Source organism: Phoxinus phoxinus (genome assembly GCF_949152265.1).
Source record: "Phoxinus phoxinus genome assembly, chromosome: 22".
Classification (NCBI taxonomy): domain Eukaryota; kingdom Metazoa; phylum Chordata; class Actinopteri; order Cypriniformes; family Leuciscidae; genus Phoxinus; species Phoxinus phoxinus.
In genome coordinates this window covers 12331439-12346284 of record NC_136897.1, presented here as the reverse complement: position 1 = coordinate 12346284, position 14846 = coordinate 12331439, and the positions used below count along the sequence as shown (strand labels likewise).

Sequence of the window (14846 nt, the reverse complement as noted above, 5' to 3'; positions counted from 1 at the left end):
AGTTGCACAAATCAAATAACTAAGAAATTAACTCAACAGTGGAAATGTATCTTATTCACGGCTGTTTATTTCATTTGTATATTTGTTCTATATTGTATTTATTAGTGCTAGTATTGCATGTAATTATTTATTTGTTATTATTTCATTACTGACTGTTTAATTGTCTATAAAAACTTTTTTTTTATTAGTTAGGCTATTATAAATCTGCAGTGGTCAGGTGGTACAGCGGCCACACAAGTCGTTGCTAGCTCTCAGAAAGTTTTCAAAATGTAATTACAAGTTCTACAAGCACATGAAGGCTTTTTACAGTTCAGAATCATTACAGTTACCAGGGCTGGGTAAAAATGATAGATTTCTCGATTTTAATCAATTCTCAGTTTTATGAACTTTATGAAGTTTTATGGATTTACACACCCAGGACGATAACTACAAAGGTAACGATAAAGATATAGTTCTAAAAATCATTCTCAAAGAATAGCAGAATTCACACCACAGCTATATCGATAACGGCCCAGAGAAACCGCTTTCAGAACGATTTTATCCAGCTGATGACCGATAAAAACATTGACAGCCAACCAGAATCCATCCTAATGAGCTTGAGCATTTAAAGCTGCAGACAAGCACACGCTTAGAAAAAACAGAACGATATCGTCCGCTGGTGTGGACGATAATATTGATGTTATCTTATCTTATTGATGCCCATATTCAATGTCACACTTGCCTTAAGTTATTATCAATGTTACTTATCGAAATGTGATTGAGGGGACAAGGGCATGTGTGTTGGCCTCTCCTTTGCCCAGGTGTGAGCTGGCTTCCAGTTTTTCCAAAGAGGAACCCTTGTCTCTTGCGGCTTCTGACTAATTAGATAAGGATTAGATAAGGACAATAATACACCCGTGTAGAGGTCTGCCAGGACTAGGGTTTTTTTTTTCCATCAAAGGATGTCAGGAGTGGCCTGGCTATTGTCAGACCGCCCGCTCCAGTCAAACTACACCAGAGATACAGACATCTTTGAAACTTCTTCAGTGGTATTTTCATTGCAGGATACCCTCAAGATGGCACTCGCTAAACTGAATTTGGACCCACCTCTTCCTGTGTTGGGCCATTCAAACCTCGATCACCCAGTCTCTCAGCAAGAGGATTTCTTAATTCCAAGCTGTCCATGACTTTACAGAGGTTGTTTTTTTCTGCATTTCTGTCAGCTCCCTCACCCAACAACGGCTGAGGCCCAGGAAAAGGGCCTTGGTAACACGCCTCCAGTAGAGCCATGCAGACACACTGTTGATCTATTGGTCAGAATTTATAACACTCAGGCTTGAGCTGTGTAGGAAATTCCATGGCTCATCTATTGTTAGCACTTCATGAATCTACTATGAACATTACCCTACCGGACAATACTGCACCAGAGTTGCTGTCCCGTGCTCACTTCACAACACCCCCCCTCCCTCCAGGGATAATGAATCCACTCTCTGTTGTCGCTAATGATCCAGGGTCTGTGACGGGTCACTTTTCAACCTCTCAAATACAGCTTTGGAGAGGGATTACGAACAACAAGTGGCTCACTGGCACACTAGAGACAGGCTACAGTCTTCAGTTCCATGCACACATACTTGACCCACAGTGGTTCGGGACCTCCGTCAAGCTTTTGCTCTATCTTTGGAGGTCTTGAAGCTACTGGAGAAGGGTACAATAGATATAGTAAATCCCAGAAACCATCCTGGGGGATTTAATTCAAAATACTTCCTTGTTTGCTAGAAGGATGGAAGTTTCAGGCCCATCCTGGACCTCAGATGACTAAACAGGAGTCTCAAACACCTTCCTTTCTGCATGCTGCATGTCATAGATGTCCTGCAAGCCATCGTACCATGCAGGTGGTTTAATTCTGTGTATCTGAAGGATGCGTACTTCCACATCCCAATTGCACCCCATCACAAAAAGTTTCTTCGGTTAACATTCCAGGGCAGGACATACCAATGTCAAGTCCTGCCATATGGCCTCTCCCTCTCTCCCTGTGTTTTCACACGATGTATCCAAGTGGCACTAGGACCTCTACAGCGGGAGGGTATGATGATTCTCCTGTACCTGGAAAACTGGTTGCTCTGTGCCAGGACACCTCAACAGGCCGCCAGCAAGACAGCGCTTACTGGAGCATGTCACTGTATTAGGACTGAAGGTAAACCTACAGAAAAGCTGCCTTTGTGCTAGTCAATACGCTTCCTGGGAGTGCATGTCGATGAGGGCCACCCTCACAGCGTGCAGGAGGCAGGTTATACGGGGAGCCATAGCGAAGTTCCAGGTTTGATGCAAGTTACTTTATCTCAGCGTTTTACAGCTAGCCTCATCAGCCATTAGACTAGGCCTTTTACACCTTCGCTCATTTCAGCGCTGGCTGGTAGCCAGACAGTTGTTGGCAGTCCACAATTGGAATACCCCTTTTTCAGATCAACCAGTTGTTATGTTCATCTGAGGCCTTGGAGACAAGAACGATTTCTGTGAAGGGGTGTACCAATGGGACCACCTCTGGTACGCAGGTAAGTAATGACAATGGATACTTCCCTTACCGGATGGGGAGGACTGTGGCAACATCAGGTTTTCGCAAATGAATGGGGGGTATTGATTGGCTTTTCTTAAGGGAGCAGTAAGTCTTAATCCATGTTAATGGATAATAAAGTCTTGTTAAAAGTCCGGATTGGATTGTCCATGTTAAAGTCTTAATGCATGTTCAGTGGGACCTGCAGGTGGTGCTACGCTCAGCACCTTATAAGCCACTTGAACAAGTGGATATTTAGAGTCTTTGTATGAGGACTACTTTTCTTTTAGCTTTAACATCAACCAAAAGGGTAGGGGAGCTATATGTCCTCTCAGTGAGCTCACGATGTCCCAGATGGGGACCTCAGAATAGGCGCTCAACCGTGAAGAGGCATTTATAAACATGTCCATAACATGACTCAAAGCCCTCCCGTGAAGGAAATCAGTACATTCCATGTGCTTTCTTTTGTTTGCTCCCAATAGGTTATGGCAGCAGCAGCAGCAGCAGCAGCAAAAAAACAAACAAAAAAAAAAAACATTTTTTACTTGTTTTGTGCAAAATGGTGACTAATTATAGACCCATTATATGAATTAAGAGTTACTCTGCACTTGTTAAACGTACCAGCCATTTGTCGATAAATTTAACAGGGTCTACACCCATAGTTTAATTGGAATAACTTGATCAGGTCACATTTATCTCTCAAGTCTAAAATGTACCACAAGCTTTGCCCCTGATGTTGACACATAGTGATGACAAAAATGCCTATGTGGCTTAAACGTGAGAATGATGTCAATGATGAAGAAGAATGTTATTTTTGGTTGAAGTATTGCATTCAAAAACAGAGAAACACTGGCTGTTTTGTGTTATGCTTTATTAGGTGAGTGGGAGAGGTGGTCTGACTGTAGAAAAAGAAAGCAAGTTCTCTGGTCTAAGCTCCTCAATACAAGTTATACAAACACAAGTTTACCTACCGATATTCAAAGCCAGGGCTCTTAAATGTGGGGTTTATCAAGGATAGATAAATAACTTTTTATTCTTTCAAATCAAACGTAGGTACATAAACCAAATAATTAAATTATCCACTCAGTGAAAACCCTGAATTTGGTCAGTGCACATAAATTGGCATTTCGTAACACTTTATAAGTTAGACAAAAAAAATAAAGCAGGTCTACAAATGCAGTTCCTTGGAAAAAGACAAATCTCTTTAAATATGGGGTGCTGCAGACTAAGGCAACTTTTAGTCAATAAAAAGGGTAATCTATTAGTCTTACATATTATAGGAATGAAACTATACAATGTTGTTGTTTTTTCCTTCTCATTTACACTGTACACAGTCCACATCTTTCATGTTTGGCAACAACAGCCAATACACATTTATGTAACAATTATCCTACATTTTACACCCAAATAGAGCAGTATGAACTCAGACACTATACAAACATACATGAGCACAGATTTTGTTTCCCCTCTTAAGGCCTCCTTTAGAGAGCTTGGACAAAAACTTAGATTAACTTAAATGGAATGACTGAATTTAACAAACCATTAAATCCAGTAGCCGCTTTACACGTACCTTGAATGAAATAAAAACATTTAAATTGGTATTACCACAATCACATTTTCATCACATTTGTGAGAAATTTCTTCTTGCTTTACAACAGAACATAAACATGACTTCTTATCTACATTTTTTTTTTGAATGGACACATTAGCAATCTTTTAACAGACACAATCTGCATACATTCAATTCCATTTACGTTTTCTTTTAAATAAATTATTCCTTATTTCATATGATGATCAACCTTTAAACGTGTAGCAAATCCCAAGATATTTACTCTCCTATTTATCTCCTTTATACACATGACATGATTGTCTAACATTGGACAAGTATGTAAAAGCCAAAATATTTTTTTCCCAAACCTTCACTGTTAAAACCAATCAACTAAAGTAATACAAAGTTTCAAGCTTCCGTTTAAAATTCTAAGCAGACATTAAAAAAAATCATTTAATAACTGAAAATAATTTAACTGGGTCAAAGAGTTTGTCCAAACCGCTTTTGTATTCAAATTTGCCATAGTATGTACAAATGTATGTTTGTATGTATGAAAACAAACATTTACACAATAAAAGCCAGAAAACACTGTCCATTAGCTGCTACACTTCATTGTGAGGGGCATGATATCTAAAACAACCAAAACATACATGTGAAAAATTGTAAATGGGGGGTGGGGGGGGGGGGGGGGGGGGTAAAGTAACTTATTTTCTTCTTTTCTTGGCTGGAGTGTCTGTTGGTGCTGAGACAGACGTCCTTTCCGCACCAAGACACAAATGGCACCCATGTTCTTCGCGAATCTCAGGTGAGGGCCGCACTTTTACGGCCTGCCAGCCTTCCTCTGACAATAAGAGCGAGTAAAAAAGTGGACAGCGGGAGTGTAGTCTACCCTGAAACAGCTGCTATAAACAGGTAACTTTCCAGGGTCATGTCGTACACGTGAAGGAAGGTTGACCTCTATATCTCCTCCCATCCTTCAAGCCCAGGGAAGAGCGTTTTTCTTATTTATCCCCCCCAAAGTTCCTGAAACCCTGTGAAAGATGTTCACAGGCTCTTTGTGTTGATGTGTGTTTTGTAATGCTTTGTGAGGTGGTCGCTCCGCATGAAACGTTTCTGACACTTATTGCACTCAAAACGTTTGTCTCCTGAAAACGGACCAAAAATAAATAAATAAATAAATAATGAAGAGAATTTACACAGCGAAGCAACACATTTGTATTTTGTGCATGTGTATATTTGGAGGTTGCATACCCGTGTGTGTCCTGGCGTGTCGCTGGAGCTCGTCACTGCGTGTGAATCGTTTTCCACAGAAGACCCAGCTGCACACAAAGGGTCTCTCTCCTGTGTGCAGTCGGACATGCGCCCGCAGCAGGGACGTCTTTCGAAAGGTCTTTTCACAGCCTGCTATGTGGCAGATGTGTTTTCTTTTCCCCACCTCTCCTGGCCTGTTACGAATAAAAACCAAATATAAGATGCCACAATGAGTATTTCCTTTCATAAAAGCCATTCATTATAAAATGGTAATCAGAAGTGTGCCATTGAAAAATTCGATCATTGTGAAATCTGATCTGAAATCTGCATCACAGTTATACCCGAATGGTAATAAACCTGTATATGGAACAGAACCAAAAACAGCTTCATTGTTTGAATTCAAGCAGATTTACTATCTGGGTTCAGATTAGGGCTGCATCTAACGATTATTTTTGTTGTCGATTAATCTATCGATTATTTCTTCGATTAGTCGACTAATCTAACGATTATTTTCCCGATTAATCTAATGCATATTCTTGGGATTAGCCGATTTATCCATTGGCAAACTTTCCAATAAATAATAAGTACAACTTCTACATTAGTATTTCAAACTTTTATTAATTCATTTTCTGAAAAATACTTTGAAATTTCCCAGTATAAAAAATTCAGTTATGCTAAAGAATGCTAACAATATATCAGCTGTATTTTGAAGAGGGTAGTGCATCTGTATATTATTATAACATGAAATTATGAATGATGACAAAAATAAATTTTGTATTTCAGAAAGGGTAATGAAATATGCGAACAGGAAGCATTTTAAACTTTATTTTTAACTAATGGTACTATTTCGTAAGATGTATACAGTCACAGGTCTATTTAGGAAATGTGTTTACTATAGCTCTGTAATTAAGTACCGTAGTGGGAGTATGATTTACTCAATTAACTTGTCCGAAAATGCACTTGTGTTTTTTTTGCAAAAAGGTTCACATACACTAGATTACAGACTAGGCTACTGTTAATATGTAAATATAACTTTATTGTTTGTTTTTAAAGTCTACATTAGAGACATGCGTGGGATGGATTTCTCCCTTAATAATTCCTTAAAAGCGGACATCTCTGTTATTATCAATGAAACTGACTGCACAATGAATCTTTCATAATATCGATTTGCCAGTATGCAGAATTCAGCACTGAACAAAAAGTCAATTTTGAGCGGTGAGGAGATTCCATCTTAAATGCTTCTGATTGGCCATTGCGTTCAAGAAATCAACACATATGTCTGTGATAGGCTACACTGTTAAACGCTGCAAACATGTTATAAATAGATAGACTCTGGCCTGTAAATCGTTTCTATTTTGTTTTAGTTGTTCTTGTTGCTTTTGTGCAACAGATGAATGACAATTTATTTGTTTTGAGATGTTCAATTTATAGATTTCTATTTTGCGGGAGTCCCGCGAATCGTTTTATTCTCCCGCAACCAGCACACACACACACGAGTGCATTACCGCCCGCGCCCGCACTCGGCCATCAGATCCCGTGCCACACTCTGTTGTGTTGGGTCCCGCGGGAGTGCATGTCTCTAGTCTACATGTGCATACACAACTTTTAAAAACGGGCAATTTAAATGCACTGAAGGCTTCGTTGACAGATTTAAGTTGAAGTTATAAATGAAAGTCGTTTTGAGTTCGCGGAGTCACAGGATATCCTTTTAAGATGCTCGTTCATAGCAGTTGTGCTGCCATGGTAACGTTATGACATCTTTGCATAGTAAACAAAGCATCTTTCTGTTCGGCTGTAGTTTAAAGTATTCCCATACTTTGGATGACCGTGGATTGTCATTTTCACCATGAGCTGGAGCAGAAGCCGCCATTACTCGATATTTAAACGTAAATAATGAATGTGACGCGTCGACGCATTTCATGCGTGTCGACGTATTTGCATAGTCGACGTAATCGATGACGTCGACGCGTCGTTGCGGCCCTAGTTCAGATTTCATTAGGAAAGCAATCTAGGTTTGGGCGATAAATCAATACGGATATTTATCTGGAAAAATAAATCCTTGATATTAATAATAAACATATACATTTTCGATATTTAGCTTACATCTATATTATCAGGTGTGCGTCCCTACAAAGTCTGCATGCAAGTCTGAATATTCTGCTTGTCTTTGTGTGAATGAACGGCACAGTTCTGTCTAATACAAACACTTAAGCAACAATCATTATTTTTACTATTTTAAGCAAGAGTTCTGTTGTGTAGAGCCTTATTTGACAAAAAAATGGTTGTAAATAAATTGTTATATTTCAATTTGATTACATTTTAAGATAGATTAAGAATTCATTACATTTTTGATGATAAATTATGTAAGTCATAAAATAATGAATCCAGAAAACAAAACAGAAAACAACAGAATTTAGGAAAAAATTTTTTAAATGATTTCAAATAAATGAAAAGGAAGCTTACTCTGTGGATTTTATTAAGTTATGTTTACAAGGGCTGGATATTGATACAAATTTTACCAATCGATTTTGATTAACAAAATTCAATTTGATATCAATTCATTTTGGATGTGTATCAGGTAAAAAAATCTAAAAATGCTGTTAACTATACAGGGAGTCAGTTGGTACTATATTACTATAATATTGACAGTTAAAATTAACTGATTTGTATACAAATGTTTTTTTTATACACACAAGGAAGTTTTTACAATAATAAAGTTATAATAATAATGACATAATTATGTTTCCAATCCAATTAGTTTCTTGAAATATAAACATTTCAATGGTGGCTGTCATAAAACCTTGACGGATTTATTCAACAACTTTTTTATTTTTTATTATTATTTAATATACTGCATATATTAAGCAGAAACATTTTTTTTCTAGCTGAATATTGAGTTTATGGTCACTGAATGGCTTTTCTGAGGTAAATGTAACGTGACATGACATTGTTCTCAAGCTGTTTGATTGACGTCTTTCCGTGGTTGCAACACTGATTGAGAGATTACATGAAGCGTGATACAGATTTTAATAAGTTGTACTGAATCTTTTCATTCTTTTCATTCTTTTCACATCAAGATGTTCATTCATGGTTAATTGATTAATGATCAAGCGATTGATTGGATTTTTAAATGCCTTTATGAATAAAAGTTTTGCTACCTCTTTTCTGCGTCTTTGCAGTTTGGACAGGTGCAGGCCATACGCCGCTTTTTCTCTCCTGGCTGACTCTGCAGTTCCAGTGCGAGTGTCTGCGTCTGCTCCATCTGCATGGTCTGTGTTTGTGTCTGCACACCGCCCAACTGCAGACCTGCGCCTGGAACCGTCTGCACTGTGAGATGCTGCTGGCCTGAAAGACACGAACGCATCAATCAAAATGCAGCTCATATGAACACCATTCACAATGTCTTTGCGAGAGTTAAGTAACACGAATCAATAATAATTAAACACAGCCTTTTGCGTTTGTTTGTCAAAACGCAGGACTCACTCACCCCCAGCGTTGGTGATCGTTACAGGAACACCCTGCACCTGGACACCATTAATATTGATGGTCTGAACAGCCTGAGCAGCAGAAGCTAACTGGGCTGCATTCAGGGTTATCAGACCCCCACCAGCCGGGGCAATTTTAGGCAGAGTCCTTTCTTTCCTTGTCCCTGTTTGAGCCTTTTTAGTGACCATCGTAGATGTGAGGGTGCTGGTGGGTGTTGTTGGCGTGGACACAGTGGTCTCCTGTAGCTGTACAGCCTGCCATTCACCTGAGGCTGTTTTAATCAGCACCTGGCACAGCAGAGCACATGCATTAGATAACTAATGATTTATTTCGATTCTTTGCAAATGGACATGTAATCAACAGTGCGGGACACTTCAGATGCGGATTAAAAACAGACAATGAACCGGTATGTATAAATTACACTACACTACATGTTTTCATATCATTATAAAGTAATTAAATGTTGACTAGATGCTGCATTAGTGGAGAACAGCAGTATGTTTGCTGTCGAGGCTGAGAGGACGCCAACATTACTAGGACCTAAAGCAGTTAAACAATGCAACAAAAACACACACAAGCCCAACCCAAATGTTCAATGTCACGATGTTACCATCTATTTAAAGCTAGTTACATATTTAAAGCTAGTGTCATGAAAAAGCAAAATGTATGTTCATGCGGCCGACACAAACATATAAACAAATCAGAAACTAATTTGTTTTCAGTTCTTTTTTCATCATCACTGTAATACACATTTAGTTATTTTTATTAGAAAATCATTCTAAAATAGAAGCAAATAAAGTTTGAGAGTATATAAATGTGTCAAATTTCAATGCTATGGCGTTTGTGTAGATATTTAAAGATGGCCATCTTTAAACACAACTGTTTGGATTTATATAATAATAACACTTTACAATTAGAGTCCATTTGTAACATTAACTAAGGTTAGTAAAAGTATTGTTCATTTCAACATTTACTAAACATTTTACATTAAAGTTGTTATTTCTTAACATTAGTTAATGCACTTGATGATCAAGATATAATTACATTTTTTATACATATATAGGGCCTATTTAAAAAGTAGATTACATTTTTATGGTTCGTTACTGTTTTGAAATGTTTGAAATAAGGTTCAGCACTATTGTATGTGTTATGTTTGTTTTCATTCAGTATGAATGAACGAAAATACTATCGGTTGATTAATCGGTTATCGGCCAGCGTGGGCACACCTAGTTATCGTTATCGGTAAAATCCCCAGTCGGTCGACCTCTAAAAGAGATAATAAAATAAGGTGTTTTGACGTACCTGTGTGGATTCTGGGGGGGACACCTGTACACTGGGCGTGACTGTCTGTCTCTGTGGTACAGGAGGAAGTGTGGCAGAGGCGGCCTGTACCACTTTTAGAGCCTGCGAGGGGATCTGGACGACCTGCTGGTCGGATTTCTGCTGAACCAACTGCACCTGCTGCACCATGGCAGGCTGATTCCCCCCTGGACTCTGCACGATCAGGAGATTATTTCCTGCCTGTTACAGGAAGACATTATTAGAAACAGACGCAATCAACAAAAGCAATTAAACATATCCAGGCCCTATTTCACTCAAAAAATAAACTAATTTATCAAGCTAATTTTCAGGAACATTTCTTGCAATGTGACATTATCTGGATTTTTTTAATTACCATTTTAATACCATTATTTTATATAGGGTTATTACCTAAAACTATATTTTTCATGCAGCTATAATAAATTTAATTAAATATAAATATTGGATGAAAATTAAAATCTAAATTAAAATGGGAAATGTTGCCGTGGCATCTACCTGAAACAAAGTTAACAACGTATTTAACAAGTTAAAGCACTAAAATTATGAACTGAAAAGAAATGCAAACTAAAACTGAAATAATCTTTAAATAGTTTAGTATTAGTCTCTCTTATAGTATTATCTCCAAATAATTTAAAAACAAACAAACATGAAAACCAACATTTTTAAAAAGCTAAATTAAAAAAACTTATAAAAATATAGAAGTATATTAATAATACTAAAATAACAGGCATTTTTATTGAATTATTGTTAAATGTTAATGATTAATAATTATTCAAGATTAATGCACATTAATAACTATTTTATTTCAAATCAGCATAAAAACATTAAAACAAATATGGTGTAAATATACTTTATAACTTCAAATATTATTTTTTGCATGTACAGTAATGTAGAGTGGATTTTTGCATTATGATAGTGACAATTACATGGGTCTTACTTAACGGTCAAGTACAATGTCACAATCTTAAAAACAGCATGTTTATTTTATCATAATATCTTTTCTCAATATCTTTTAATTGTGAAATAGGACAGGTTGTGCAACAACAACAAAACAGCTGTTTTTTTTATAAGAATGACCGAAAATGACAGATAATGATTTTCCCTTAACACACATGCCAACAGAGAACAGCGTAAAGCAAACAAGGTCATTTTAATGTATAAATCTGTCAGACGACATCCAGGAAACCAGCGATTCACAAAATGACACAAGTATGAGCTAAAAGCACTCAAGGATTTAAAAAAGCCAAAGCAGAATTACAGAAATGCGCATACCTGAATAATGTTGTCGGCTGTGGTCTCTATCAGCAGCGCTTCAACCTGCTCGGCTACAGGTGGAGGTGAGGCCGGTTGAGGGGCAGGGGGGGGCGGGGCTATAGCCACCTGTCTCTTCCTTCCCCTCTTGCCCTTCACTGGAGCAGCAGCAGTCTCTGTTACAATATGCGCTCCTCCCATGTCACTAGTAGTAACGTTAAGAGGGAGCGTGAGTCCACTAGGGAGTCGTACAACGTTAGAATTTACATTGGCATTATTCTGCCGCCGCTTTTGGGAGGACGGCTTGATCGCCACCGTCTTATGCTGGGATACTGGCGCTGGGGCCAGAGGAGGCGGGGCCTGTGTGGCAGCCTGAACTGTGACAGGTGAGGTGAAAATGGCCTGGTTGGTTCCGGGGATGATCTGGATCTGTCCTCCCTGAGGCATCATTTGAATGGTCTGAGACCCCTGGAACTGAGGGATCACTTGGTACTGGATGTTGGCGTTGGATGTGCCTGCTGGACGTGAAGGGCTCTGAATAGTGAAGACAAAGGGACTGGCCCCTGACGCACCAAGTCCCGCAGGCAGCTGGATGACATTCCTATTCGCTGAGAGGAAGCCAAGGTTTTTGGGTGGAGCCGGAGCAATCGGGGCGGGCTTGATGGGGTGCAGACGGCGCGTGGTTGGCTGAGATTGTGGTGTGCTGACTGGGGCCTGGGCGGCAGGAGGCCCGATCTTACTGCAGGTAGCGGCCAGAAGTGCTAGTGGGGAAGGCTGTGAATCCTACACGTGAGCGTGTCAATACACAATTACCAGAAGCAAATTATTAGTATATATTATAAGCATGACAAAAAAATATATCTATATTTCATTATGTGTGGAGAAAGAGACAAAAGACATTAAACTGCCACTATGTAAGAAAACTGTTGTTTTGGACAGCTGTCAATACAAATACAAAATGAATACTGTTTAGCAGTAATTATACCAAAAAAACTTGACTGTGGAATGCAGCACCGACCAATCAGAATGAAGTATTCCAGAGTAATAATAATAGAGTTGGGTTAAAAAATAGATCTTTGAAAATTATAAACCTTTAAAGACAGCCCTACAGTGAGCTACGAGGTTGTTAATCAATGCTATTTGCTTCTGTTGAAGCCGTCAGCCTGGTTTATTTCAACTTATTCTTAAAATAATCATGTTTAACAGCGGAATTTGTGGCGAAAAACTACATTGCCCATGATGCTCTACAGAAAATTACACATGCACTTATAACTTTCCTAAAGCAGTAAAAAAAAAATGCTGACACCATTTGCACCTTTCTCGGGTCCAGGGAACGCAAGCATATTAAACAATCAGAACTTCATAAACTAAAACTGCATTTTATCTACTGAATAACCTCTAATTCATGAGTGAATACAGAAACATTTAAAAGTTTTGACTGTCATACTGAAGATGGCTTGAGAGCCGAAACATTTTTGTCTCCCCATGCGATCAATAAAAATTGTAAATTATTTTGCTTTTTGGAGTGTGAATATTCAGGTTTTGATGAAAGCGCTGACTATTACCAAGAAGTTATTGCAACATTTACCCCCTTTATATTCATTAAAATTTTTTATTATTATTTCAAATTCAACATTAACTGCAGCAAAAACCAATATGATGCCAGAAAAAAAAGATTCTCAATATTGATGAGACATTTTATTTGAATATGTCATAATGTGATTGTGAAATATATAAAAACATATCATCTGAGAATTACCAGTATTGGAAATGTAATTTAAGCATTTCAAATGACTCGGTAAGATTTAATTGAAAACATGAAGATAATTATTGTCTTCTCTGTTTAAAAAAAAACATTTAATTAACATCAGTGCATCTCAAAAAAAAAAAAAAAAAAATGGTGTAAAAATATCGCCTCAAGGGACCTTACTTGTGAAGCGGTGGTGGATGGCTGAAGATATTCACTGGGGCTGACTGCGACAGTGGTGGCCATACTGTCCTTTTGATCTGTAAGAAGGAGGTGACTATTTATGCAAGGGAAAAAAAACCTCTCCAAATGTGACTTCCTTTTGAGAATGAAATAAGGTAGCAGGACTTATTTGAACTCATTTACTATAATTATGTGCTTAGACTTTGCATGTCCTTATTTTCTAAAGCACCACAGTTTGTGATCAATGTTTGCATAGAGAACTGGAAATAATGAAATCGAATAAATGGATTTTTCAAAATAAACAAAACATGAATGGCATGCACTTTCAGTTATGAATTATGACTGTATCAAAGGAGGCGTTACCTGCTGTAATCTAAACCCTGGAGAGGAGCGATTCAGCGGGTTAGGGTTTAAAACCCAAGCCACTAATAGCATTCAGTGGCACTTTACACCATAAGATGTTCTCAATCCTGGTCCTGAAGTGCTGGGCTCCTCCAGAACCAGAACTGAGATCCACTGCTCTGCTATATATAAATACATCTTTGGTAAACAACCAGCACTGTCTCGTCATTGACGACGCATGTAAAATAACTCAGATCGCAACCCAAAATAAACACTTGATGTTATGATGCTTGCTAACTGGCTGTCAGAGCTAGCAAAATTAACTAGTTACACACTTTATTTGAAGTCGTTACATTTCATAGTAAGTCGAAAGGAATGACACCACAGTGATCTTTCTGCCATCAAATTAAACGGTTTTGCAACTTTACTACATGAAAAACTTACTCTCACAACAAGCTAATCAGGGTGAAAACCATGACACACACGCTGATAACCGAAGCGAGTGTATTAACAGTAAAATTCGTGGTTGGAGGTAAGAAAATTAAGTTTTTACGTCTATGTAAATGCAAAATACAATTTGATTAAAGCTTCAGGCTGAAGCCAGCGGCTAACGCTAACAGGCTAAACGTCTGATGTCTGCAAGTGCTTGAGCTATTATGATTGAGTGCTTTAAAGTATTTATTTATATCATGTTTTAATCAGCCGTCCACACGTTTACGTCTTTCTGCGTCCATGCAGCGCGCTGTGAAAGAGTTATTCTGTCTGCGGGCAGACAGACTCAAGAGTGCGCTGATGGAGGAGGAAACTGCTTGCTTAGCATGCTAATGTGCTAACTAGCCAGATAAACTCTTCGCTGCGGAAAAGAACCGTGTTTCCGGAAGTGTGCATTCGGCAGAATCGCCGTGCTACGTGTGATTTTTAAAACTCGTGTGTGCAAGCTACGACATAAAATATATATCGGTTCATTCGTTCAATAGAATGTTTATGAAAGTAACATAGTAATATAAACACCAACGTTATAATTCCTACCCACCGCTCATGACGACATTCACTCTCCGTGAAGCCTTGAAGAGCCCACACGAGATACCGCCCCACCAGAGCCCTCTGGCCAATCTGGTTACTTGTCAATCAGCGAGAGATAGCGGTTCTGACCACTCAGAGTACAGCATTTGTATGATTGACGTTTG

General features: G+C 38.3%; 1 protein-coding gene across 4 annotated transcripts; it reads right to left on the bottom strand.

The window, feature by feature from the left end:
• Positions 1-3381: 3381 nt before the first annotated feature.
• On the bottom strand, positions 3382-14753 carry sp2 (sp2 transcription factor). Of its 4 annotated transcripts, XM_079597193.1 has the most exons (9): positions 14675-14699; positions 13681-13841; positions 13318-13394; positions 11409-12170; positions 10119-10337; positions 8818-9103; positions 8489-8675; positions 5331-5524; positions 3382-5224 (listed from the first exon to the last, which is right to left on the bottom strand). In XM_079597193.1, exons 3-9 carry the CDS (start codon positions 13378-13380, stop codon positions 5124-5126), a joined length of 1812 nt encoding a protein of 603 aa, XP_079453319.1. In that variant the 5' UTR covers positions 13381-13394; positions 13681-13841; positions 14675-14699; the 3' UTR covers positions 3382-5123. The 4 variants fall into 4 exon arrangements, with proteins under 4 accessions (XP_079453319.1, XP_079453321.1, XP_079453318.1 ...); XM_079597195.1 differs by lacking the exon at positions 13681-13841 and having other exon boundaries at positions 14693-14753; XM_079597192.1 differs by lacking the exon at positions 13681-13841 and having other exon boundaries at positions 14675-14702.
• Positions 14754-14846: the final 93 nt, after the last annotated feature.

Bases quoted from the DNA above. Each gene is read 5' to 3' on its own strand.
- sp2 (XM_079597195.1), bottom strand. The intron at 10,338-11,408 runs GTATGCGCATTT...TTCCTGTAACAG, and splicing joins CAGCCGACAACATTATTCAG to GCAGGAAATAATCTCCTGAT. The intron at 8,676-8,817 runs GTGAGTGAGTCC...CGTGTCTTTCAG, and splicing joins AACGATCACCAACGCTGGGG to GCCAGCAGCATCTCACAGTG.